Source organism: Lagenorhynchus albirostris, chromosome 10 (genome assembly GCF_949774975.1).
Source record: "Lagenorhynchus albirostris chromosome 10, mLagAlb1.1, whole genome shotgun sequence".
In the NCBI taxonomy this organism is placed as follows: Eukaryota; Metazoa; Chordata; class Mammalia; order Artiodactyla; family Delphinidae; genus Lagenorhynchus; species Lagenorhynchus albirostris.
Genome location: NC_083104.1, coordinates 101,966,806 through 101,994,637, shown reverse-complemented (window position 1 = coordinate 101,994,637; position 27,832 = coordinate 101,966,806). Strand labels below are relative to the sequence as shown.

General features: G+C 43.5%; 2 protein-coding genes across 4 annotated transcripts in view; one reads left to right on the top strand and one right to left on the bottom strand.

The window, feature by feature from the left end:
* The window catches only part of PRPF4B (pre-mRNA processing factor 4B), a 40,774-nt gene extending 31,202 nt beyond the window's left edge, over positions 1–9,572 (top strand). The window contains exons 12-18 of one of the 3 annotated variants that reach the window (XM_060163768.1): positions 2,073–2,187; positions 2,745–2,896; positions 4,196–4,282; positions 4,979–5,256; positions 5,586–6,881; positions 7,664–7,708; positions 9,387–9,572. In XM_060163768.1, the coding sequence (XP_060019751.1) occupies positions 2,073–2,187; positions 2,745–2,896; positions 4,196–4,282; positions 4,979–5,182 (558 nt within the window). In that variant the 3' untranslated portion in view covers positions 5,183–5,256; positions 5,586–6,881; positions 7,664–7,708; positions 9,387–9,572. Of the gene's footprint in view, positions 1–2,072; positions 2,188–2,744; positions 2,897–4,195; positions 4,283–4,978; positions 6,882–7,663; positions 7,709–9,386 lie in introns of all 3 variants that reach the window. The other 2 variants (XM_060163769.1, XM_060163767.1) reach the window with 2 other exon arrangements.
* A 3,845-nt stretch (positions 9,573–13,417) lies between these two features.
* FAM217A (family with sequence similarity 217 member A) lies at positions 13,418–20,846 on the bottom strand. The gene is given in 6 exon segments (XM_060164292.1): positions 13,418–14,925; positions 17,284–17,351; positions 17,449–17,523; positions 18,149–18,162; positions 18,330–18,414; positions 20,739–20,846. Coding segments are annotated over 6 exon segments (1,461 nt in total). The 5' UTR covers positions 20,742–20,846; the 3' UTR covers positions 13,418–13,709.
* Between the last annotated feature and the right edge of the window lie 6,986 nt (positions 20,847–27,832).

The window sequence follows — 27,832 nt, the reverse complement described above, 5'->3', positions numbered from 1 at the left end:
CCCAGGAAAGCTCGGTTGTTCTTGGGCCTTGTATGGAAGGGAGCCTTTCCCAGTCTTGACCTCTCCTAGCTCGTGCCTTCTGGTGTGGTAGATGCAGATTTCCCAGTGCTTATGTTTTTGAAACTTAGAAACACATCTCATTACACTGGAGTGACTGGTGTGTGCGTGCCCCTTCCCTCCCCAGCCCTTTCTCTGTCATGCTGTCAGAGTTGGGGCTGTTCACAGCTGGGGGATTCTAGCTCGTCTGCCCATAACATGTTCCACATGTTTTTAAGAAAGATACAATCCCATTAAAGTTTGTTTTGGACTCCTTGTCAGTAACTTAGCTCTGAGTTCAGATTTCGCTTTCTCTTCTTTTTTAAAATCTTAAAATATCTCCTTCCAGACCACCACATTAATGAGGTGTTCCATTTTGTACGTTTGGTCTGAGTTTCAAAGGAAGGTACTGCATCTCTGATGTTACTTGAGGTTACAGTGGCTGAGTAATTCCAGTGAACTGGCGGCCACAGTGTCAGCTGTAGGCTGCACAGTCCACTTCATAGTTGATCTTTACCTCAATTTTTCTCTCTCTTTTTTGAATTGTGAAGTACACCATCCATATCAAAGAATGTATAAACTATGTATAAGGTAAAGGTAACTATGCACTGAACATCTGTGTAACCACCATGGAGGTTAAGTAATAAGACATTTGTTAGCATCTTAGAAGCTCTTGTTTTTAAAACTTCATTTTTCTTTGAGTTAGTGCTAAACTAGTATAGGTTTTCACATGGGTTTCAGACAGTTTGGCCTTCTTCCTGAGAAAGGAACAAACAGACATCCTCAACCACGCGGCGCTGTTTGTTAATGAAAATCCAAAGCTTTTAGCCCAGGATTTCAGCCGTCAGGCCGGCAGAAGTGCTGCATTCCCCGCGGGCGTGTGGAGGGAAGTGCCTGAGTGTGGGTCCCTGCTGCTGAGGGCATGTCACCCAGCCCTAGCACTCCCCTGGCAGACTCAGATGTTAAAGTGGCCCCGGGGTTTTCTCTGGTTACTACAGCTGCACCCTTAAGCGGCTGAATGCAGTTTATATTTAAAAACTTTAAAAGTACTTTTCCTGTATTATCTTAGTTCCGTGGATGTCGTCTGTAGTGGACCAGTCTGTAGCGCTGACCAGGCTTTATGGTATCCCAGGAGAGACTGCCCAGGGCTGCTTATTTAAAGTGTTACGTGTCTTTGGGGTGGGAACAGTAGGCCAAGTTCAAGTCCCAACTCAGAATTTGTGTGTGTCTCTTTTGAAGAGGGGCGGGGACTCTGGAATGTGGGTTACCTTCACTTGTTAACCCTGAACATGCTCCGACTCATGAGTGTGGCAGTAGCCATGGGAGCATCTCCAGCCTCTCTCAGAAGGTGCCACTGTCGCTGTGAATGTGGAAGTGTTGACAAAGGAGAAAAGAGACAAATGACCAATACAGTGTTCCTGTTTATCCGTCTTGCCAAATATATTTAACATTTTCCTAATACTTTCTTTACATTTAAGGGATTTAATGTTTTTTAGACTCGAAGGGAGTGCTAAATTTGGGAAGGTCTAGCAGCTTCGGATGAAGAATTGTTTTTATTCTCTTTTTGTCCAAATTGAATCTGAATCATTCTTCTGCTTTCATTGCCATTGTAATTTTCTGGCAAACGAAAGTTAACTTAAGTCAGTTGTAAGTTAATCTAAGTCTGATTTCTTCCCAGTGACCGTCTTCGTGTTCCTTTAGGCAGTAACTTGATTGGTTCGGGTTTCCTGGGGGTTTTTAGAAGATGCTTTGCTTCAGTGCCTTCTGTTACTATTCCACCCTTTCCTAAATAGCTTTGGTTAAATTTACTTGGCATTATCTCTTATTTCCTCACTGAAGAAAGTTCTTTTACTAATTTATGATCAAATATTTGAGAGCTCTTAATTCTTCACAATTAGGAAGTTGAATTATAAAATAATTAGAGTGACTTTGTTCTCAGTATTGGGAATAACTTCTCAGAGCCATTTTTTTAAATCTGATCATGTGTCTTAATTTCTCCCGGCGTGAGTTAAACTTCAATTATAAATGTTTTGCAGGTTAATGAATCAAAAACTATTCTAAAGCTCTGCGACTTCGGGTCGGCTTCACATGTGGCGGATAATGACATAACACCTTACCTTGTCAGTAGATTTTATCGCGCCCCCGAAATCAGTAAGTTCCTTCCAGCGCTCCTCGACCCGGGCCGCCGTGCGCAGTGGGAGTGGCACGCTGACGGTCTAGGCAGTGTTTTCCGGCGCTGCGGCAGCTGCTTGAGTCATTCGTGAGGAAGGGAACCGTAGCCAGTTCATGCTCCTCAGGTGGGATGGCCGTGGTTGTGGCAGGTGTGGAAAGCCCTCGGCTTCGGGCGACTGCTCTCACTTCCTCAGGGCCTGACTGTCACTGTGGACCGTCTGGGTCCTGTGTTCTTCCCCTTCCTCGGCCTTGGCTGAGGCTGGCGAGCCCTCCACCAAAGGCGAAACGAAAGGATAGAAGAGATGCACCCTTCCTTCTGCCCCTTCATTGCTTCCCCACGCCCTCATTTTTTTAAGGTTTCTAAGTTGAAGAGTCCCTATTAAGAATTAGTGGGAAAGAATATGAAGCTAATGTGAAAGTGAGGTACTCAGACTGTGGTTACATAGTCCGAGCTAAGTTGATTCCCCTGTTAATGGAAGTAAACAGTAGTTGATTGTTTTTATCATCATACGTTAAAATTTGTACTATGTTTTCAGTTATAGGTAAAAGCTATGACTATGGTATAGATATGTGGTCCGTAGGCTGCACCTTGTATGAACTCTACACTGGAAAGATTTTATTTCCTGGCAAAACCAATAACCATATGTTGAAGCTCGCCATGGATCTCAAAGGAAAGATGCCAAATAAGGTAGGATTTAGTGGGAGCTTGTTTCCGAGGTCTTAGTGGCGCCTCCGGCAGATTCGTGGTTGCTGACACTCATCTCTCGTGGCTATAAAACAGTTTCTGAGAGGTGGGCACGTGGCTACTCTGATTCCTTAGCTCTTCTCATTTCTGGTGTTTAAATTAGTGGTTCTAACCAGCCAAGAGCTGTCAAGAGAGAATAAGAGGATCCCATTTTCCTTTTCTCGTCTAAAGTCTGCCTTTGTGCTTTTCTTTACTCTCCTGAATTAAGCAGAAGCGTAGGGCCCATAGTTTAAGGTAGAATTGGAACTGAGGGAGAGAGGATACATGCGACTGTTTTCACATCTCTGTCCTTCCCTTGTTCCACTGGTTGTCATTCAGTGATGGGCAGAGCAGCAGCAGGGTTCCTGGGAGCACACCTGTATTGGTAACAGCTGCAGTGAGAAAAGATGCAGGTCCAGGTAGGCAGATGGTGGAGGGAAGGACTCAGTCATCAGAGAATGAGCGGGGGACTTGGCGGCAGTCCGTTTATAGAGGTTGGAAGCTGCTGGGAGAGGAAGAACGTACCGAGAAATCTCACGGCAAATGACATCTTTTTAACGTGAAACTCACCCTTAATGCTTGAGCTGTAATATTTGTTTGATTAACACAAATCAAGAACTTTATAGGCATTTATAAAAATGTCTAAAGACCGTATCTTAGGCTTTTATGATTTCAGCTTATGTGCTGACTCTCTGAGAGATTTACAGATTTTTCTCCCTGTAGGTCAGAAGCCATTATGTTTTTTAAGTTCTGTCCAGATTCTGTTACGTTGGACTCGTTCAGACAGATACACAGAAATTAGCTACGTTGGTACTTGTTTTAACGAGGCCTGACCTGCTATCACTTTCGGGCTGTTAGAACATAATTTTTTAAACGTCCTTAGGTTTCTTAACTGCCAAGAGAGAAGACCCCACTTGTGTAGTATTTTTCCTAAGAACCACTGATGTAAGTCTCTGCTCACTTAGTCTTCAGTGTTGAATAGTGAAAGCACAACATGATATTTATTGTAATTGGTTTAAGTCACTGCCCGGGAAAATATAACTTCATGTTGTTAAGTAGTCTTAGGTACAGCATTTGTCTGAGCTTTTCCAAAGGTGTTATTCTCTCGAGAACAAGGAATCGGAGATCATTCTCAAATAAGGAAGCAAACCCAGAGACACTAAACAGGAACACTTGTGTGACTTGTGTACTGGGGTCATCGGTAGACCAGACTACCAGTGTTGTCTAAGAGCTCAAAATCCAACTGTTCTGTTTTATTGCCAGATGATTCGGAAAGGCGTATTTAAAGACCAACATTTTGATCAAAACCTCAACTTCATGTACATAGAAGTTGATAAAGTAACAGAGAGGGTAAGTGTCCTTTAGGTGTGCTACATTAGATGATTATCTTACGTTAACGGATTGCGTGCCGGGTGGTTCTAGGAGATGCGAGTATTTTAAAACAAAAATAATTCCTGTTGCAGTTGGCCAGTTCCTGAATAAGACACGTCAGGTTATGGAAAAGATTTAAAAATGTTTGCCTAGTATAATGAGTTTATTTTTATCGTATTAGGCCCTTTTCTCTCTCCTTGGGTCCCTCTCTTGGTCTGGCTTCCCATCCAGCTTCCGTACTGCTGCCAGTGATCTTTTTGAAAACAAATCCGATCGTGTTACTCTCCCTGCTTAAAGATTCTTCCTTGGCGCCCTCGTACCTATAAGATAATGTATTTAACTCCTCAGAAAGACTGCCGTCCTCAGCCGTTGCCCCTCCTCACGACTCCATGGACCCCACCATCCCACACCTGGCAGTAGGCCAGCGGGCATGCTGCTTGTTCCAGACCTCCATGCCTTTGTTCACACCCCATCCTGACCTTAATCACTTAACTATGTTTTTGAATTCTCAGAATTCCTTTCTGTTGTCATTCTGATCTGTTCATAAAATTAAATTACAGAATGATGTTTAAACTATCATAGCTAATTTGGGGTTGACCTTTTTCATTCAAGTTTTTTAGGTTATATATGTTTAGTAATTTATTTAGAGATACACATTTAAAAAATTATTTGTAGGAGAAAGTTACTGTCATGAGCACCATTAATCCAACTAAGGACCTGTTGGCTGACTTGATTGGGTGCCAGCGACTTCCTGAAGACCAGCGTAAAAAAGTGCACCAGCTGAAGGACTTGTTGGACCAGATCCTAATGTTGGACCCAGCTAAACGGATTAGCATCAACCAGGCCCTACAGCATGCCTTCATCCAGGAGAAGATTTAAGCGAGATGAAGAAGCCCCAAGGGTTTGAGTAATTAAATACAAAGACTGAAGAAATTTCACAGCAGTTTATTAATGTATATAAACTTATAAATATTTCTCCTGCAAATTTGAGGAAGCATGATATATTTGAATTAACACCAAGGGTGATATTTCTTTTAGAAATGTTAGTTAATCTGTTTTGTGTCTTATGTGAAATTTCACTGTAGAAATGTTTTAATTGCCAAGACTGCACAGAATTACAGTGCTAATGTAAATGGTTGCAGTTCACATAAAAGACAGAAGCATCTGTTATAAAGCAAGCAGTAATACTGGGTGGTTGATTTATTTTTAGCAAACTTGGCTTCGTTTTGGTCTCCAGGTAAAAAGGCCAGCGTAAATGCTGTTTATATTCACGTTTTCCTAGGTGTGTGTGTGCAGGCCACAGCAGCATGCCCTGGGTAGTCAGTGCCGAAGGGGCCTGTTCCTTCTTGAGCCTGCCTGCAGGGATGGTCTCCTCTTTTAAAGCAGGTTGTGTACAACATTCAGTACACTGAAGGTAAGCTAAACCATCAACATCACTGGTGTTTTAAGATGTTATTTTATTGGAACAATTGACAAATGAGGGATATTAGCTTTGTGGCAGAATTCCCTGCATGTGTGATAACTGATCTTGTTTTATTTTTTGGCATTGCAACTGTGGCATAGTTACAATTTCTGTTCTGTTCATCACATTTAAAATTTGAAGAGTATGCGCTTGATGGATAGAGCGCCTTCAGTGTACTGTTTCTTATTAACTTTAATTTTTTTTAAATCAACTTGCTATAGACTTTATATACATTTTGTTTAAATACAGTTCTTAGTGACATAGAAACAATGCGTAGTTTTCATTTACTAATAACAGATGTTGAGGCCTAATTCTGGAAGTCCTCATATTTAAAAGTTAGATAGACAACATAGTGAAATTTTTAACTATTTGTATGTCATTTTGAAAGTGTACTGCTTTATGGTAAAAGTGTTTTTCATTTGTTCATTGTTTTCATTATTTGTGATCATGTTGTCTTTCAATACAGGCATAAACCTTCCACTCTTGAACAAAGCAGCTGCTTTTTAAAAGCGGTAATTGCTTCTTTACCTTTTATTTCTTTTGTAAATGAAGCTTTTCTTTAAGGATGTGACTTTAAAGTGTTGTCTATTGCATAAAACAGTTGACACTCACTTATTGTAAAGTGAAGATTGTTCTACTGCATGTGACGGTGGACCATGCAGATTTCTGTATGTTCTCAGTATGCATCACTAGGTAATAAAGTCTTTTGTGAACAAGGCATTTGTAGCCATTTTTAAAAGTTTTTGTCTTCAGTGCTGGTAAGTCAGGTAAACGATATAGAGTTAAAAGCAACCTTGCGTTTCTTCCTTTAAGTCTTTAACTGAAAGAATTATTTGTTAAAGATGTAAACCTAGCCAGAAGTTTATCATTTTATTAATAATTAGGATCCTAATTATTTCATCAAAAAATTCTACCAGTATTGTCAGCTTTCAGTGTAGTGAGGTAATTCCTGTAGGTTATGGGGTATAATTCAGGATTTAACTAATGTTTCTGCTATTTTCTCACTTTTCCTTCTGATGGTGCGGAAAGAGAAAAAGGAAAACGGGGCACAGGCCACTCACCGCCTTCTCCAAGGGGTCTGATTTGCTGAGACACCAGCTTCACCTTCTTAACAAGGTTATTTCTGACAGCATGTGTAGATAAACATTTAGCAACAATTTAAAACAAAATCATGTAAATCGGTTTGGCTTTGCAACACGAAGAAATTAGTATTTTTTAACATGATAGCAGAGAATTTTCAGAAATGTATGTAATCTTTTCTGTTTGGGTGGTAAAATTAATGCTTGTCTCCCTGAGGAATGTGGAAAATCATCAGATTTTAGGGGTTTAAATAATATTTTAAAATTGTAAATGGGATTTTTTTATTCACCCAGGCACCTAATTACAACAAGCATGCACATTTTGGTGCATTCAAGAATGGAAAATCAGAGTAGCAGCATTCTTCTGGTGGGTTTACTCCATTTAAAGGCATGAGATGCACTACAGCCAGGAAGGTGATAGGTGATACGATAGGCTAGCTTTGACGCTGTACCCCCGTCTCCTCGTGGTTCAGACGTAAACTGACATAAACGCCAGGTGGTTCTCATCCTCAGGTGGTGGTGCCTTGTAAACAAGGCGCCACAGGTGCAGCTTTCCTACCTGAGTGAAACGGGTAGTGATTTTCCCACCGCTGTTTACTTTGGTGATAATATGCTGCATGGTCAAGTCTCTCCTAGGCATTTTCACTCAGAATATTGATAGTTAGCGTTTGTATGTTTCTGGTGATTTTCATGGCTTCATTTTATATACTTATTTAAGTAAGTTAACTTCCACTTAGAGACAGTTCATCTTATGCCTTCAAAACTGTTACGTGTTCTTTAAAAAACAAAGTTGCTTGTTACTTGTTCTTTGTGTTTTAGGTGCAGCTCAGTGGAAGATGATGACACCAGAAGACATGAGCTAAGGTTTCTGTCCTATAAAAGATTAAAAAAAAAAGAATCCTCCATTTAATTTTTGTCCAGTTTTTTAGTTTTCAGCATTATGATTTGGGGTGCATTACTGTTGGGGGCTTAGAGTGGCGCTCCTGTGTTCATTGTAAAGTTTTCGCTTTATCACGCTTCCTGCCTCTCCCCCGCTTCCCCCCCACCGCCAGGATGAGAGTAGTGGTCAGATCTAGTGATGTTGGCCGTGTGGGTGGTGAGGTTCCACATCACACGTGGTTGTCAAGATTGGTCCCTAAGGATTATTAGAAAGACAGTAGCCACCGGAAGAGCATCCGTCTGAAGGTAGCCGCCCACGTGCGGTGCCACGTCTCCTTGGCTGGTGCAAAGGGTCGGAAGGAGCCCTGAGAGCGAGCGCTGCTCAGCGCCTGGGGCGCCCTCTTCTCCAGCTCGCCCGCAGTGTCTGTGTTCAGCCGCTGCTCCGGGCGCGGTCTTGAAGTAGACCAGATACCCAGAGCACTGCCAGCGTTCCTTCCTAAGGGAAATGGCGAGGGCACGTTCCGTAGATCTTTGAAATTCCCGAACTCAGCATTCCTTGATTTATCTACTTGAAAGGAACCCTGTAAGCAGTGTTTATCCACACACACGTAATTGTATTGGAGTCTGTAATGTTCTAAGGCAGAGAGACGTGGAGCTCCGCAAGCCCTCTGCTAGGTGGGCCCAGGGCATGGACCATCCTCCACAGACGCGCGGTCAGCTGCTGTGTAGTTACTCTCACAAAGGTCTTGCTGTATTTCACTTTATGGCAAAAATGATGACAAGTGATTGTGAGACTTCAGGGTCCATAAGTCCTAGGACATAACCCACAAAGATGGCGTAGTTCTCTCTGTAGTTGGGGGGATAGTTGAGCTTCCACATTTTAGACACCGTTCTCTGGGTAGACCTGTTCTCGAAGGTTATCAGAAATTAGGCTGCAATGTCAGGGTTTTGAAGGGAGTGTCTTGTCATAAATCTTAAGACCCTCCCAGCATTTGTATTCACCCTCACCTTCACGTCCTTATTAATAGCGTCCTGTTTCTTTATTCCCCAGTGCCTGTTTCATTCCACTCTACTTTTTCTCAAAATAATTTTGTGTTTAAAAAAAATTGTTTTTTGCCATTATAATTACCACTTTCTTTTCTTGACTAAAACAAATACTCAGGACATTTTTACAGTCACAGTGTTTTGGGTATGTGGTGGAGGCAGTGAGGTGCAAAGTTCTCAGGTTTGTCCCTTTTTGCATTCTTCCCCCTCCCCTTCACCTGGACTTCTGTAGCTGGCCGGGGAGAAGGAGAATCTCTGAAACGGGCATCACATGTCTTCAGATTTAGGCTGAGCAGTTGAGAGAATCCCCTTTTAAATGTCGAGATAGGAAAGAAGCCAGATATCAAATGCGCAGTTACTTTATGTTAGTTATCATGACATTGTCAGAAATTGGGCCTCATAAAGTGCTTTCTTTTTCATAGAATCCTAGTTCAGGCGTATATTTAACGTAAATTTTATCATTCTTTTCTGAGACGAAATGTCCTTATAGAAATGTTCACTACAAATTCATGTGTTTTACATGTCAGTTAATGTACACTAAATTGACTTTTTAAATGCTTTCCAGTTATTTTGATAGATATCATCATGGTATCTTTAATTTTTCTTCTCCTATGTGTAGGGTAAGGGACTGTTCTTCTGAAGAATCTTTCCATTTAGTGATCAAGATATGGAAGCTCATCTCTGAAAATACTTGACATGTATCCTAATTATTCCCAGTGTCATTTGAATTGTAAGTTGCATTTCAGCAGCAATGTTCCCAGTTGACTTATTAGGAAAATGTAATAAAATGTGCCTCTTGTTACCATACTGCCTCCTGAGTTTTCATTGCTCGAGTTTGGTATCTTACATTTAGCTTTAGGTCAGAAACACTCTTTCTTACCTGATCTTCATAGATGTGCTTTGCGAAGTGTTTTGTGCTCAGATATGACTGGGAACCGCCAGGTTAGGGAAAGTTGTCGGAAGACATCCAGCAGGCTTTGTGAGTCTCACGCAGGGGAGGGTGGGGAGGAGGTCCCGCCGAGCGAGCGGACCTGCGCTCAGAACCTGCAGCCCGGAGACAGCCTGCAAGCCGCTGAGCGCAGAGCACGCGCCAGAGGTGCTGTGTTCTCGTTCCCGCTACACATGCTTCCCTTCTCCTAGGGATAGAAACGATGCGTAACGGGATGACCCCTTCCTGTAATGACTTAAATCAGTCAGTTCATTGCAGGCAGGGAAGCCTGACGAGTATTGGACCCCTGTCCGCTTCTGCCCATTCTTTATTTTCTCCTAAGGAACTGTCTTCAGCTTTAAACAGAACAGTGATGAAATACTTAAGAGGAACAGGGAGGTCGTGTGAACCTTCAGCACACGCAAAACAGGACCGGAGGGCGGAGGCCAGAGGCCCAGGCTGGCTTTGTAGAGCACGTCCGATCCAGCGGGAGCCCCTGCCAGCGGTGGCTGGCCAGGTCGTGGTCGTGGTGGCTGGAGCGGGGGGCTGAGTGGCCGCGGCTCTGGAGAGCCTTCTTGTCAAAGCCCCGGGTGTGTTTCCTGTGCGGCCTGCTACAGGACTAAGAGCTACGTAGTCATCTATCCAAAGTGATGGGCAGGGGTCATGAGATCCTGTTTTTATCAGGGGAAGTAGTATGCAGGGTGGATTTAGGTTGATGGCAACTTTCAGCACGGGCTTTCTCCTACGGATGAGAAACTCAGACTCTACCTCAGTTAAGACCCGGAAAGGAGCCAAGAAGTGTCAGTGCTGGAGGCTGAACGTGGGATCCACGAGCAAGCCAGAAAGCCAGAGTTAACTAGAATTTCCTGAGCAGGGTTACTTTGTACATGTCTGTTGCAAACTGCCAACTGTTTCTGCAAAAACAGTGGTAGAAGTTGACTTCCAGCAGGTCTGGGAAGTAGCAAAATGTCTTGAATTTGTTGATAACTACACATCAACCCCCCCGCTCCGTGGTGAGTTTTTCTCCTCACCGGTTTCTATGTGTTGCCTGTTTTCCCCCATCGTTGTACGCGGTGCCTCGTTCTAGGGCCTCGGTTTAAACACCGGAAAGAGAATCCAATCCCAGCAACTCTGTTTTAACCAAGTGCTCCAGACATGTTATATAATTACTAGTCCCTTTGCCGCATAATTGAAGTCTTAGCCGTGCTGCTAACAGCTTTTACATAACTACATTTAGAGCAATTTGGGACTCTTAACTGAAAGCTATCAGGTAGGTGTTTCAGTTGTTACTTTCTTTTTATTTTTTTAGGTCCAATGGCATCCTAAATAAAACAGTCTGGTTATGTTCCCAATGAGAAATTTGCCATTACCTACCTCTAAGACATTACAGGTCCCCAGTGCCCGGCACGTGCCTCCCGAGAAGTGGGACGCTGACGGTCTATCGTGAGCTGTCACTTAATCTGGTGACAGTCCAGTGCCGGGGCAGCCCACTCCAACTGCTCTGCCCTCCTGTGCCCTTCCTACTCTCCCTGATGACGTGCCTGAGTTTGCCAGGCACTTAATTCACTTGATCTCACGTGATTATATGAGATAAAAGGTATCCTACTCGCTTTACAAATTGGGTAAGTGAAGAACAGAGAGGTTAGGGAACCTGCCTGAGGAGCTGGGGCTGTTAGTGGCGGCGGAGCCTGGGAGCGAGTGCTTGAAGCTGCTTTGCGAACGTCACAGTCCTCTGTGATGGGTGAAGTCCACTCCAGTCAAACGCCTTAAAGGATGTCTACCACCTGCCAAGCAGTGACCGGGCTGCAGCAGTGGACAAAATGCATGTCCCTTCCTGAAGGGATTACAAGGAAAAATTAGCTCATTCCAGCTCTACAGGTGAGGGGCTAAAAATCGAAACACGTAAAGAAAGAAGAAAATGAGAATGGATACAAAGGGCTGGTACGTAAGGTTCAGGACTCAGAATTGTAGGCAGGAGTAAAGAGAGCTGGTGGAGGAAACGAGGAAGGTCATTGCAGGTTGGAACTGAGTGAAAGTACAAGTCCATGTCTGTATTACAGTCTGTGAATGGGATGTTACGCCTTTTGGCTAAAGACGCTCATTATATGGGATTTAGGTAAAAGTCTATTATAATAAGGGATCCTGAACAACTAAGTTTATTTGTTACTGCTGTTGATGAGGTTCCAGAACGTTCTTTGAAATTAACCTAAAAGCTAAGCATACTCTGGCCCCTGCCTCTAAATACTATTGAGCCTTGTTCTTGTCCTAACGATAGAACAGAGGAAACAAGCTACCTCTTGTTTCAAACAAGTTGCCTCTTCAACATTTATTTCAATTGTCCCTTAAATCATCTCACCCATCCCTAACTCGAATATTCCGTCTTATTTAGGGGGATGATATACAGAAGCTTAATACTGACTGCCTTAGTGCCGGGGAGGAGTTTGGGGGTGGGAAGAAGCCTTTCCCTTTTGGTAATGTTTGAAGTTTTAATCGTGTGTGTGTGTGTTTTAACGTTAAATAAAAACTAATTTGAACTCACTCACCATCCACCAAAACCAAAGCCCTCTACCCCCCAAAATATCCAAACTCTGATCCATGCGTGTTACATCGCGTTTTCCCCTTTACAGTGTTTTTCAAGTATGTCGTTCCAAGAACCACCTGCAATAAGATCACCTGGGATGCCTTCTTCTGCAAAGTGGATCCCTGGGCCCGCCTCCCAAAGATTCTGTTTCCGTAGGCCTCCGGGAGAAACCAGGACTCTCCTTTTTTGTTTCCCTGACTCTTACGTACAGTGAAGTGTGTCAATTGCATAGTTTCCCTTTTTCACCGGTTAATGAGTTAAGCTCTGGCTGTCTGAGCTTTATCTAACCAAGATTAACACTTCCAGCAACAAAGAGCCTCGGGGAAAAATCCCATGAACTGAGAGATTTGGGCTGCTCTGTGGACAGAACCGAGGCTCTGTGGATATCTTCAATATCCTAAAACTATTAGATCTGAGGGAAGCGGGTTGTTTCAAGCCTGAACCTGTAGCTAGGCCCCAAAGAGACATGATCTTGCTTTCCTGTATATGACAAAGGGCCTGGTGAAGGGAAAGTTTCTAAGGATCATGGGAGGACCTAGAGGATCTTGTATGTTAATTTAACAAAATAGCAACTTCTTTAGCTTTTAATGGCCAAGCAAATACCCAAAGTTTAGCTCAAAATGACAGACAAAGGAGATTTGTCAAGATGGGAAGGGAAAGAAGAAAGGGTACCAGTGGAGGAAAAAAAAATCACTGAGAGAGACAAATACTACATGATGTTACTTATATGTGGAATCTTAAAAAATGATGCAAATGAACTTATTTGCAAAACATAAACAGACTCACAAACACAGAAAACAAACTTATGGTTTACCAAAGGGGAAGGGATAAATTAGGAGTTTGGGATTAACAGATACACACTACTATATATAAAACAGATACACAACAAAAACCTAATGTATAGCACAGGGAACTATATTCAATATCTTGTAATAATGGAAAAGAATCTGAAAAAATATATACATATATATGTATAACTGAATCACTTTCCTGTGCACCTGAGACTAACACAACACTGTAAATCAACTCCAATTAAAAAAAGAAAAAAAAATCACTGACTCTTATGATTGTTTCATAGAACAGAATAAAAGAATAATTGTACCAGTGATAAGTCTATTATGCCATTTATTGATGATGGAATCACACTGGGAAACAGTCACAACAAAAGAACCATCTTGAATAGAACGGTTTTCCAAGTGAAACATTCCTGTGAAACAACATGTAAGAGACTCAAATATGTCATCAGGGAAGCCCCTGGTTTATATGTAGACATCTCAGCTGCGACTGTCACAAGTTCCACTCCACAGCACATTCAGGAATTGTGTGTGTGTGTGTGTGTGTGTGTGTGTGTGTGTGTGTGTGTGTTGAGGAACCATATTTTTGCCAGGCTTCTTGGAATAGACTTGCTCACATTGAGATGCAGGAAAGAAAAGTTATTTTTGGTCGATGGATGAGCACTTATCCTTAGCTATCAACGAAGGTGATTAACAGTTTAGCTTCTGAATATAGAATGGTCTGTTCGGTACCATGTCTTTTCGGTAATGTTTCTTTCCGGTCCTTGGTGGTGCCTTAATTTCTTCCCTCTGATTTTCAGGAAAAGACAGAGGTATAGGTGAGACTGGTGTAGGAGACTTTGGTGGCAGACATCTGGGTGAGAGCATTTTAACCAGCACCCGAGCTGTCTCGGCAGGAGCAGGCTCGGCTGACAGTTCTCCGCGTGGGTTTAAAATGGAGACCTTGGGGTTCTTAAAGTCGTCGTAAGCTGCAATCACCTGTTTTGTGGTGGGTGAGGTTTTCAGAGCTGGTCTAGAATTCCACGTGTACTTCCCAGCACGGCTGCAATCCCACTTGGGAGCACTGTATTCAAGCTTGCAAGAACCAGAATTGGTTTTCCTTTCCTCGTGACTTTTCTCTACACAAGTTGTCTGAAGACCCCCAGAGTCGGAAGGTCTGGGCTGTCTCATTCTGGGTACAGCTTTGGAGGAAGAGGGCTGTTCGGTGGCTAAGGGAGCACAGAAGGAAGTCTGCAGTCTCGGCCGTTCTCTTTGAATAGTCATGCGCTGCAATCTCTCTAAGTCCAGTAAACGAGCTACCAAATGTTCCAGAGAGCTGTCTAGAGGCTCCACTGTCATTTTCCAATTTTCAGATTTTGAGATGGCTAATTTGTGCAAGTCCAGGGTATTGAAAGGAGGGGGAAGAAAATCAGGATATGGAAATACTTCACTTGGTTCTTCTGTGAAAGAGTCTTCAACATTTTCTATTGTTTCTGGCTTTAAGTTCAGGTCCATCTTTTTAAAATAGCTGAGTAAAGTATCGTTTGCTTTTTCATTTTCTGATAAATCACTTTCATCTGTTAAATTTTCTTCCACACTGCTGCTTCCATACTTCAGATTCCAATTTGGCGCAGTTGAAAGTTTGCCACTGTTGTTTCCTAGAGTTGAGCATAAATTAATATGAGGCTCATTTCTGTCCTTAAAAAAGTCTCCATCAGCATAAGGCCAGCAGTGACTTAATGGCGTCTGCAGGGCAGGGTAGGAGCCAACTGGCTTGTCCACTGAAGCACTTGTTAGTGAGTGGTTCACAGCGAAGAGCCTTATGCGATTACTGGTCACATTACAGCCAGTTTCCACTGAAGATTTTTTGAAATCCCTTAAAAAATGATTTATTTAATGAATGGTTGGTTGTCTAGAATTAAAATGCTATTAAAATGATAATGAATAAGAAACCTTATCGAAGACTAGCTAATGTTTGGTTCCCAATGGCATATGTGTATCTATCTATAACAGAAACATGTTAATTTTCAAATATGCTCTAATTATATACAGCTATATACATTTTTTAAAGGACAGATTAAAACAGTAACTGGGCATCCCTTTGTACATGCACAGGTGACTAGATCATTATACCTACAAATGGCTAACTGGCTATGAATGGCCACTAGGCTGAAAGTGTCTAATTATAGCTATTTGCCTATGATATATTGTACGTTCAACTATGATGCCTGAAAAGGAGGCTATCCAACTCAAATTGAAATTATAGTGAAATGTTTATTTACCCAGAATCAGATAAAAGGAAACTTCTTAGTTCGGTTACTTAAGAAGGGCTTCTACTTTAGCCACTGTGGTTTTTAAAAAATTATTCTATCAAAAAAGGAAGCAAACCAATGTCTATCAAACAAAAATGATCCCAGAGAGAGTCTATTGTAATTTTCATCTGACTGTGCTCTTTTATTTTAGGACTAATACTTCTAGGTATTATATTCAAATGAAAACTGCAAAAAAGCCAGGCCACAGAATACTGAGTTTACAGTTAGTATTTGTTTAACGCTTACTAGAAATACTGCCATGGAAAGATCTGATGTGTTAACTGACATATTTATAGCCCCATTATCTTCCTGCTGCTTTTAAAGCCAATTTACACTAAAGACAACAAAGCAGCCTTGAAGGATTTTGAAAAGTACAGAAAATAGTAAAAATTGATTTATTTAGCTAATAAATACTACAGCTTTACTGACTTGCCTCTGAAAATCACAGGAAAATCACCTTAAATCTATAATTGATAACAGACACAATCCATGTAGCACAGTTAGAAACAAACAGCTTGGAATCTGGATGCGGAAGACGTAGGCTTGAACCGCTTTGCCACCAACGAGCAAAATGGAAATTATAATACCCACCCTGGAGGTGGTCTAAGAAGCAGACAATTATATGAATGTACTTTGCAAATTGTTAAACACTAAATGAAAGCTATGGTGACTTTTAACCTTTCCTTGTTGACAGCATATTGAGGAGAAACATCTCAGTAGTAAAATGTCTCACTGACCCCAAGCTTCCAACTCTGCACCATCACCAGGCCTCCCCAGCATCAATCACGAACACCCACCAAACGCGTGATTCTGTTTAGTCCTCACAACAGCCCCATGAGGTCAGCAGTTTCATTCTCTACCTATGACAGATGAGGGAACTGAGGCCCCGACTGGCTGAGGTCGCTCATCTCGTAGGTGGTGGAGCTGGGATTAAACCCTGGCATTGGGTCCCACGTTCACGTCTCCAACCCCTGCGCTCTGCCGACTCATTTACGTCCTCTCACGTCACTTGACCTCTTCCTTTGCGTTCCTTCTCTTAAAGCAGGCTTCCTCCCCCCGTCACCACCCGCATCCCAGGACATGAGTCACTACAATCCCCTTCGCGCCTCTTGGTTCTCCCCTCAGTGTTAGCGCTAGGTGAGCTGTGTCCCGAGCCACACAGGGGAGAATCCTCAGCTGAAGAGACAGCGGCTGTCAAGGGAGCCACAGAGTTGTTAAAACTGTGTTGACAAAAGAGAGGAACGCAACTCAGCATCCCCATTCAATAATACGCTATGTAACAGCAACACCCGGCGGTGCTCGGTACATGTTAATTTCGGCGGTGCTCCATACATGTTAATTTCCCAATAACAGTAACCTGCGTTTTGAAGAAGGCTTCTAGCTGGTTCTCACGCACACCAAAGTTTAAGAGCAAAAAGTAAGAATTCAAATCCCAGGAAGGGACTGAAGCAGGGAAGGGGGTGTGAGAGCGTGAACCAAGCCTTCACATTCTGGTCCAACCATCTGGTACCTGTCACCTGCTTCCATGTCCTCACCCGTAAAACAGGGACAATGACAACAGCACCTCCCTTGCAGGACTGTCCTGAGGGTTAAATGAGTTAATACGCGTAAGGAACGAAAATCATTCCTGGCACGTGAATTATTACTTTCCTATTACGGTTCCTTCACTCGAACGGGAAGTCCAAGCTCTCTCCATCTAGACCCTCCTGGTAAAGGCCCAGTCACCTCTTCACCACATACTGTGCTGTCTGCCAGCCAAGTCCTATTTTAGGGAGCGTCGTTATAACTTCCCACTACTTGCGCACAATACTTCTTTCCTTCTGTTTGTTTTTTGGCCTCGTACTTCAGCTGAGCAGTTAACTCATCTGTACTTGGATTTACTTCAGTCATTTAGGGGTTTACAAACAGAAATATTCTCTCACCTGTTCTCCGTAGCACTTCCTTTGTTGAGAGGATAACTCCGTACCTGGAATATCCCTTGTTTACTATTCTAAGAACAGGAAAACTACGGACAACATTTTAGTCAGTAACTGCATGCCTTTTTAAAAAAAAATAATACTTTCAGAGTGTGATGAATAAAACCCTACCTGTGTTCTTTTGGGAACATGCTCTGACAAAGTAAGTTCCAGCATGAGTTGCTCTACTGGAATTTCCAACTGGTTCTATAAAGCAGCAGACTTAAACACATGACATTTCTGTTCCCGACTCTTGTTCTAAGAATGTATAGTTCTTGTTCTAACCAAGCAATATATAGTAAAGTCCTATAATACTCCCTCATATCCATATAAACGGTTTTTACTGACCTCAGTAGGAATTAGTATAATCTGTTTATAAACATCAACTAAACAGTGTTAACTAATAAGCCTTGACTATCATTAAGATTGTCTTTATTTTATTAACTGTTTTATTTTTGATCAAAAAAAGTAAACGAAAGATTCATTTTTTTCACTACTTCAAAACAAAATATAACCATTTCAGCTGCTTCAAGATATCTTAAGGGCTGAGACCACTTCCCTTTTGGCAGTGACTGGAAAGCATTATCTTCGCTACAATGTTAATTTCCATTTATAACACTGTTATGTTGAAAAAAAGTAATATAGTAAGATATTTAATGACCAATTTGCAGCCTTGTAAAATAGTAAATAAAGGCTTTGACTTGTTTGAAGAACTTTATAGAAATAAAATTTTAAAGTTTAACTTTGAGGAAAGAAATTTTATTTAAGGAGCCTACATGGTAATGTTAAAATAATTTTTGTGAATTACTTAAAACCAAATACCTATCCTTACCTTGTTCATTTTGTCTGAAAGAATGTGTATGAAAAAAAAGACAATTAATAGGTACATAAAACTGGTGATATTCAAAACAAGCCCCCTTTAATATGAGTGGTTGTTCATATTATAAATTAGAATATAAATTTTCATATATTTATAAGTATAAATATAAATAGACACATCGAGGATTTCTTACCACCTGTGGCACCATCCCTTCCAGGTGGGAGGTTTTTATTTTCAGGAACGGGTACTTCTGTATCCAAATTCCAGTGAGATAAGTTCTAAAACAATATTTGTTTTACGATAAACTTAATGTAAGAAAATTTTAAAAGCTCAAGTACATAATTGTACAAGTCCCTTGGTTAAAGTATAACAAAAGGCACAAAGTTCCATGACCGCCCCCCCCCCTCCTATAAAGGACACTCAGCATTTGTGAGGAGTGGGCAATGTTCTCATCCAACTATCATCAGCTGGATAACACCTCTTAGGAAATGAAAGGCTTTTATACGAATTTATGATTTCATTCACATTTTGTTAAAATAATGGCACACCAGTTTTCAAAACTGGTGATTTAAAAAGTATGATGAAATGTCCAGGTCACAATGGCACAGTCACCAGAGTTCATATGTCTGAGTATCAGACCTGAAAGAGTATAAAAGTCTTTCCATCAACCGAACAAGATTCTCACATACTCAACACTGACCAGCCCACCTCTCATTCTAGACTCCAGATGCTGAGAAACACTTAGGAAATATTTTTTAAGGCAAAAAATGAATAAGGACAGGTACAAGACCTATTGAGGATTTATGTTCCAGACACTGTGCTGAGTGGTATGCGGGAGAAGCGTGGGGTGCATGCGGGAGAGGGATGTGATCATTTATCCTGGAAAGGGAAAGTGAAGAGGTGAGCAGTTAATTTTAAAAAGTGAGCTTTGAGGGATGAACTCAGTTTTTTTTTTTTTTAAATCTCAAATGAGAAAATCCTTTGCAAACCAAACTCCAAGCAGGTAGTACTAGGTATTATCTCTGCACTAAGGAGAAACGGGGACAAATAAGCTTAAGTACAGGATGAGGATTTAATTGATCCACAGGGAAGTTCTCTCTCGACAGGAAGGAGGGTTGAACATTGGAATGTGGGCTGCAGATTATCTTTCTCTGGAGGTTTTCATGAAAAATAAAATTAATAAAATTCTCTGCTCTCTGAGATAACATGCATTGGATCTAGTCTCTGCTTGAGAATCGCCAAGGGAGCTCTTTAAAAATAACAGTTGAAGAAACTGACACAGCTTCTGATTCAGTAAGATGAAGCCAGATATTTGTGTTTTGTTTTTTTGCCGTACGCGGACCTCTCACTGTTGTGGCCTCTCCCGTTGCGGAGCACAGGCTCCAGATGCGCAGGCTCAGCGGCCATGGCTCACAGGCCCAGCTACTCCGCGGCATGTGGGATCCTCCCGGACCGGGGCACGAACCCGTGTCCCCTGCATCGGCAGGCGGACTCTCAACCACTGCGCCACCAGGGAAGCCCCAGATATTTGTATTTTTAAAGCCTCCCGACAGATTCTCAAGCTTCTCTCAGCTCTGTAATCCTGGTTCCCTAAGGTACAAAATAACCTGTGAGAGAAATAGCCTTACCTTAACATAAAGGTATAAAGGGGAGGTATAAAGGATAAAGGGGAGGTGATGAAAACCATGCTGTTGAGGTCATAGAATGAAAGTAACCAAATTTGTCAGCCAGTAAGGAAGGCTGTCAGTAGTCCATGAAGTCAGCCAGAGTGCAAACTGCCTACAGGGTGGGCATTGGTTCTACTATTTGATATCCACCTGCCTTACCAATATTTTTCACAAAACACGTGTGAGAAAATTTAAAATGTGAGCATTGCCCGACGGTTCAAGGTGGCATGTTTCACCAAATCCAACTGCAATTAGAAATGCTTGGAGGACTTCCCTGGTGGCACAGTGGTTAAGAATCCACCCGCCGATGCAGGGGACACGGTTCGAGCCCTGGGCCGGGAAGATCCCACATGCCACGGAGCAACTAAGCCCATGTGCCACAACTACTGAACCCGTATGCCACAACTACTGAGCCCGTGTGCCACAATACTGAAGCCTGAGCGCCTAGAGCCCGTGCTCCGCAACAAGAGAAGCCACCGCAATGAGAAGCCCGCGCGCCGCAACAAAGAGCAGCCCCCCATCGCCACAACTAGAGAAAGCCCGCGCGCAGCAACGAAGACCCAACGCAGCCAAAAATAAATAAATAAATATATTTTTTTTAAAAAGAGAAATGTTTGGAGATTTACAAAGAAGCTGGTTAGCTTTTCCTTTGTTAAAAGACATAAAAATTTTCAGGGAACTCTACTCAACACTCAGTAATAACCTAAATGGGAAAAGAATTTGAAAAAGAAAAGATGTTTATGTATAACTGAGTCACTCTGCTGTACACCTGAAACTAACACATTGTCAACCAACTATACTCCAATATAGGATAAAAATTTAAAAGAAAAAAAAAAAGAAAAATTTCCATTCGGTATCCCCCGACGCTGCTTGCCGGGCAGCTGCCCGTACCTCTCGGGAGACGGACGCGCGCAGCCTGGGGCCGCTGTCCTCACCATTTCTTCCCCCCGTCCCGCTTCTCTGTTTCCTCACAATCCTGCACAGGTGTGGGACAGGCACGCTGAGGGTACGGCACGAGGCTGATTTCAAAGAGCGCGTGAACTTGGGCTCCGCATACAAAGGAGCTCAGGAGAAAGCTCAGAACGCGGGAGAGAGGGCCTGTGGGGCGAGGCGGGGTAGCAACAGGAAATTAACTGGAAGCCAGAGGCGATCAGACAAATACGGGGGCACAGAAAAAGCAAGGAGGAAGGTCTAAATGACAGAAGAGGAGGAAGTGAAGGTCTGAAGTGAGAAGGGAGATATTTTCAGACAGGATGATAAAACACAAATTAGAAAAAGTATGGTGAGTTATCTGGAATTAAAACACAGGGTCACGAACTCTGCTTTTAATGATTTAAGCCAGGTGCTCCGTTTGAAAGCAGGATTAACCTTACACACGGGCACAGCCGACACTCCCACATGCCTCAGAGGTACCAAAAGGCCCGCTCCTGTTTAAGGCATAAGTCTCCGAGAACTACAGTGTCATAAAACAAGTGAAGCAATCTTTAAGGCGTTGCTTAAACGGATTAAGTTATTGCTTAGGGCATGGGTATCTGCAAAAAAACCACAAACTGAAGCCACCGCAGTACTCAGTGTCTTTCCTAGTCGTTTACAACTGTTTGTCCCCTAGAGGAAGGGTGGGTCCCGAAGACGCAGAGAACGCAGCTCAGGGATGCCCTGCATCAGTAAGAACCGATCCACCTGCGCCGCGCCCGGGCGGAAGGACCGGGAGGGAGGCGCGCGCGGGCGCTGGGGATGCGGCGCCGCGGGGTGTGCGGGGTGAGTGCGCGGCCCGGCCTCTGTGACGGGGACCCGGGGCGGGGCTGGGGGGTGGGCGTCCCGCAGGTGCGGGCCGGGCCGCCTCTTACCGCTCGGCCTCTTACCGCTCGGCGCCGCTGGCCACCGGCTCGTCCACGGCGGCGTCTCCGCGGGCGCTGCTGCCCCGAGGCCCCGGCCGCTCCGCGTGCACAGCCTCCGACTCGGCCCGCCTGCAGAGAGGACACAGGGCAGCACGCAGCCGGAACGCGGCCGGCGGGGCCGCGACCCCGACCCCTGATCCCCGACCTCGACCCCACCCACGGCCCCGCCCCTAGCCCGTCCCCTGACCCCCCGCCCCCGGCCCCGCCCCCTCCCCCTCGCCGTACCCGGGTCCTAGACTCCGGCCCTGTCCCCGACCTTGAGCCCAACCTCGCCCCCGACCCCGGCCCTGACTACGCCGGGCCACGACCCTGATCCCGATTCCGCCCCCGCGCCACCAGGCCGGGCTGTGTGTCCAGTGCTGTCCACGCTGCCAACATGCAGTGTCCCCATAACTGACGTGAGAGCAGGAAGGTGTCCCAGCTGAGCGCAAGCCCGCCTCTGGGCGGGTCCTCATGAGTCCAGATTCGATTATACGACAAAGCACTGACATTTGAGCCAGAAATGGGGGTGGTACTAATGCATTCTGTGCGTGTAACACCCAGCTCTGGACTCAACCCCCTAAAGCCTCATTAAGCAGCTGAATGCACTGGTTCTTAATATCTGGGGGGAGGGATCTTTGGAGAAAAATGCAGATGCACCAGATGCTCACCACCATTTCAAGGGTTTCTCAGATCTCTGACTCCCGCCTCCACCCCCAGCCCCTAAGTGTGTCCCCCATTTCCATTTTCCTCTCAGAAAAGCCTTCCCTGACTCCACTTTAAAGAAGCCCTTAAGCAGTGCTCTTCAAATTTATAAATATTTGAAATAAAATTATGTGGGTAAAACACACAAAAAAATAAAGAAGCCCTTCCCATGCACTTTACTGCATTTCAGAACCCCCATCTTTCTTTCTTCCCTGGACTCCTCACCATCTTGTTTGCTTCTTTGTTGTCTGTCTCTTCCCAGCAGAATATGACTCCATGAGGGCAGGGGCCTGCGCGTCTCGTTCACTGCTGTATCCCCGTCACTTTAAAACTGTGCTGGGCTCTGTTCCATCTTGCAAGATGGCGGGTGAAAAGGCTGAGAAGCCAGATACTAAGGAGAAAAAACCTGCAGCCAAGAAGGCTGATGCTGGTCGCAAGGCTAAAAAGATGAAGCAGGGGGCTTCCCTGGTGGCGCAGTGGTTGAGAGTCCGCCTGCCGATGCAGGGGACGCGGGTTTGTGCCCCGGTCCGGGAAGATCCCACATGCCGCAGTGCGGCTAGGCCCGTGAGCTATGGCCGCTGAGCCTGCGCGTCCGGAGCCTGTGCTCCGCAACGGGAGAGGCCACAATAGTGAGAGGCCCGGGTATCGCAAAAAAAAAAAAAGAAAGTTGACATTAAAATATCTGTAAAACACACTACAGAGTTTTAATAAGCTGCAGAATAAGGAACAATGATTCCATTTTTGCCAAAAGAAGACTATGTATTTGTAAATGCAAATATGTATATAAATGCATAGAAAAGAGTTCCAGAAGGAGACACAGCAAATTCAGGGTGGTGCCTACCTCTGAGGAAGGATAGAGATGGGAGGGAGGAAGATGTTCCCTTTGCTGTTGACTTGAACCAAAAGGACCGCCTGGTATTTCTCCAGCAAAGACGGGTTTATTCAGGGTCAGAAGAGAACCGCAATTTGGGGCCTGCAACCTTGGTGAACCACCGGCAAGTCTCCACATGGCATGGGAAGGATAACATCTTATAGAGGGGAAAAGAAGTTAGGAGGGCAACAAAAATAGTAAACAAAGAGTCTGTGGTTGAGTCCTAGCAGGAAAGAAGGGAATCTTTCTTCTTTCTGGTTGGGCTCAGCTCTGAATGCAGGGGTGAGAGCTCCCCCTGCTGGTCACTCGGCTCTATTTAACTGAGGCTTCTGTTCATTAATTTTTTACACTATGTATACTTCTTTGTTTGATTTTATTTATTCCAGTGGAAATCTTTTCATGTGTCTTTAATTTTTGTAACTAAAATGCAATTTTAAAATCGAAAATACAGTGAGCATTTATGTGAGGTTGGAGAATTGGGTTTTGATTTCCCAGTGATATTCCAGTTAAATGTTGATTTAGAGTTTGTTCTCTCAGCCTCCCAGTGTAGACACGAATATTGATACATCTTTAGCAACTGGTAGTGTTCCTGCCGTGTAGACTGCTGTCCATTTCATTAGATGTGAAGTTCTGACAACCAAAGCAAACCCTATGCTCTTCCTATTGTTCAGGCAAGCCCGTGGGAGCTGCTGGGCGGCCCAGCTGTGTGGTCACTGAGCTAATAAACTGCTACCAAGAGCCCTGGCCTTCACCCACTGGGCAGGAGCTCCATACTCCAGGCCTGCCCTTGACTCACTTGGAGTGGTTTTTCTGGCCTCTAAGGATCAATCTATTCATCAAGTCATTAAACCATTTAGTCCGAATGCCAATCTATGGTCCCTTGAGCCAATTCTTTGTCCCTTAGGTCTCTGTCAATTACCCTACCTAGGAGGGACCTTCAGGGATTCAGCCTGAGAAATAATGGGGGCCGGACAAGCACTGATCTAATTCCTAATCCAATGCAGGGTCCGCCTGAGTCTCTCTGAGGCTCAGCTTCTCTTCCTACGGTAGATGTGTAACAGCTTATTTTCTATGCACCCAAATGGATTGCAGAGATGCTCATAGCACAGCCTGCAAACTGGCTTTCGCTTCTCAAATTGTCACCAGTTGGCAAAGAGATAACAAGCTTACACTACAAGATAACTCAGCTATGTCACTAAACACCCTGCGTGGTTCAACTGACTCCCCTTCTCCTTCCCTCCCTCCCTCCCTCCTTCCCTTCCTATCTCCTTCTCTCTGTCTCCCTCTTTCTCCTTCCCTCCCTTCCTTCCTTCTTTTTGGAGAAGATGGTTTTAATGAAGGAAGGAAGTAGAGTACTGGATTACATCCTGCCACAAGCTCTTTGGGTCACTACGGAAGGGCGATTTGGTTAGGGGCCAACTGAGGTCAGTGTGAAGCAGTGGATGTGATGTCAATGCAGAGTGTGGTTAATATCGCTGAAGATAAAAATAGTAGTCCAGTTACTTACCATTCGTTTGAGAATCATGCAGAGATTACACCAATGACCTTCAGTACCTGTGGTAGTACAAGCACACCTGCTTTGTTCGTTCATTCACTCATTTCTTGCTGTGCATCTATTAGATGTCTAGAACCAGGCTACGGTCTAAATGTGGCTCACTGATATTTTTGGAATGAAGAAATGGCAGAGACCTCAATAGCAATTAAATGGCACAAACAGTCTTTCTCAAATTAATGGCATCTTTGCTGTGCAAAGATGGAAAGGAACATTGAATTGTATTAATGATTGTTCTACTACTAGGTGAGAATTCTGAATTCTCTGGCTTAGAAAGGATCTTAGAAAGACATCGATTTCCCAAAGAGATTAATCTGACCCCCAAACCAAGCAGTATGCCCCTGTGGAGAAGAAAAGTCAACAACAATGCAAATCAGGGGTGGAAGAAATGCCATGTGTGGAATAAAAACACAAAGGAGCCTCCAGTGTCAACCATAGTTGTCAGGTAGGTGCCTAATTTTTGTCCTATGCAGGCATATTTAGAGATGGATAGAGTGACCACAAACCCTCTTTATGCCTTAAAAAGCTAAAAAATGACTTAATGTTGTCTTTGGCATATACGGTGAGTGTGAAAACAAGCATTGCTCTGTATAAAAGCACGAGTCCCGTTTGCACACCTCCCCGTGTTTGCAAGAGCCCTCATTGGGAGAAAACTCATGGAGACTGGAGCGGGTGCATGGGTTCCCCATGGGCCATCGCATTCCAGGTCAGTGAGCAGAGACCTAGCAGGGTGGAGAGGAGGGATTCTTAGGGACCCAACCACCGAGCTGCAGGGCTTTTATGCTGCATGAGTTGGGAAGCACCAGCCCACCCCAAGCATGACCAGGACCTAGGATGATATCATGTGAGTGGCAGAACTTCGGCTTTACACCTAGTCTACAAGATTTCTTCTTTTAAACGTAAGCACATACAGCTATAAAATTTCCGCTTAGCACTGATTTGACTTTATCCCACAAGTTTCGGTATGTTGTGTTTTTATTTCATTTGTTTCACGATATATTCTAATTTCCCCTTTGACTCATTGGTGGTTTAAAGGTGTGTTGTTTAATTGCCGTATATTTGTGGATTTTCCAGTTTTCCTTCTGCTGTTGATTTCTAGTTTAATTCCATTGTAATTAGAAAAAGATATATGATTTTACTCTTTTTAAATTTAGGGCTTCCCTGGTGGCGCAGTGGTTGAGAGTCTGCCTGCCGATGCGGGGGACACGGGTTCGTGTCCCAGTCCGGGAAGATCCCACGTGTCACGGAGCTGCTGGGCCCGTGAGCCATGGCCGCTGAGCCTGCGCGTCCGGAGCCTGTGCTCCACAACGGGAGAGGCCACAGCAGTGAGAGGCCCGCGTACCACAAAAAAAAAAAAAAATTTATTAACACTTGTTCTGTGGCCAAACATATGATCTTTCCTGGTTAATGTTCCAAGTGCACTTGAGAAAAATGTGTATTCTGTTGTAGTTGGGTGGAGTGTTCTGTACACATCGGTTAGGTCCAAGGGATCTATGGTGTTGTCCAAGTTCTCTATTTCCTTATTGATCTTCTGTCTGATTTTCTATCCACTATTGAAAGTGGGGTATTGAAGTCTCCTACTATTATTGTAGGCTGTTTCTCCCTTCAATTCTGTCAGTTTCCTTATATATATTGGAGTTCTAATATTAGTGTGTAAATGTTTATAATTGTTATATCTTCTTGCTGTCTTGACCCTTTTATCATGATATTATGTCCGTATCTTATAACAGCTTTTGAGTCTATTTTGTCTAAAATAAGAGCCATCCTCCTCTCTTTTGGTTACTATTTGTATGGAATATCTTTTTTTCATCCTTTCACTTTTAACTTATGCATGTCGCTAGATCTAAAGTGAGATTCTTATAGGCAGCATATAGTTGAACCTTGATTTTTTAATCCTGTCAATCTGTGTTTTTTGATTGGAGAGTTCAATATATTTAATTATCAATAGGGAAGAACTTACTTTTGCCATCTTGTTTCCCGTATGTCTTATATAATTTTTTTGTCCCTCATTTCCTCCATTACTACTTTCCTTTGAGTTGAGTTGATATTTTTGTGTTGACATATTTTGATTCCCTCCTCATTTCTTTTTGGGTATTTTCTATGGATATTTTCTTTGTGGTTACCACGGGGGTTACAGACAACATCCTAAAATCATGATGATCTGTCTTAAACTTTTACCAACTTAACTGCATACAAAAACTACTGATTTACAGCTCTGCATCTCCATTTTTAATTTTTTTTATTTTTATTTTTTTGCTGTACGCGGGCCTCTCACTGTTCTGGCCTCTCCCGTTGCGGAGCACAGGCTCTGGATGCGCAGGCCCAGCGGCCATGGCTCACGGGCCCAGCCGCTCTGCGGCATGCGGGATCCTCCCGGACCGGGGTACAAACCCGTGTCCCCTGCATCGGCAGGCGGACTCTCAACCACTGCGCCACCAGGGAAGCCCTCTCCATTTGTTATTGATGTCACAGATTACATCTTTATATATTATATACCCATTAACATAGATTTATATCTTAAGCATTTGTCTTTTAAATCCTGTAGAAAATAAAAAGTGAGGTTACAAAGCAAAATTACAATAATAGTTTTATATTTGTGTGCATGTATTTACCTTTGCTGGAGCACTTTATATTTTCATGTGGCTTTGACTTACTATCTAGCATCCTTTCATTTCAACTTGGACTCCCTTTAGCATTTCTTGCAGGGCACATCTAGTGGTAATGAACTCCCCCAGATTTTGCATAGGAATGTCTTAAATTTCTCCCTCATTTTTGAAGAACACTATTTGCCAGATGTAGAGTTAGCAGGTGACAATTGTTTTTGTTTGTTCAGCACTTTCAACACATCATTCTGTTCCCTTCTGGCTGCTGAGAAATCTGCTCATCTCATTGGGGATCCCTTGTGTGTGATGAGTTGCTTTTCTCTTTCTGCTTTCAAGATTCATGCTTTGTCTTTGACAGGTTTGATTATAATGTGTCTCAGTGTAGGTCTCCTTGTGTTTATTCTACTTATAGTTCATTGAG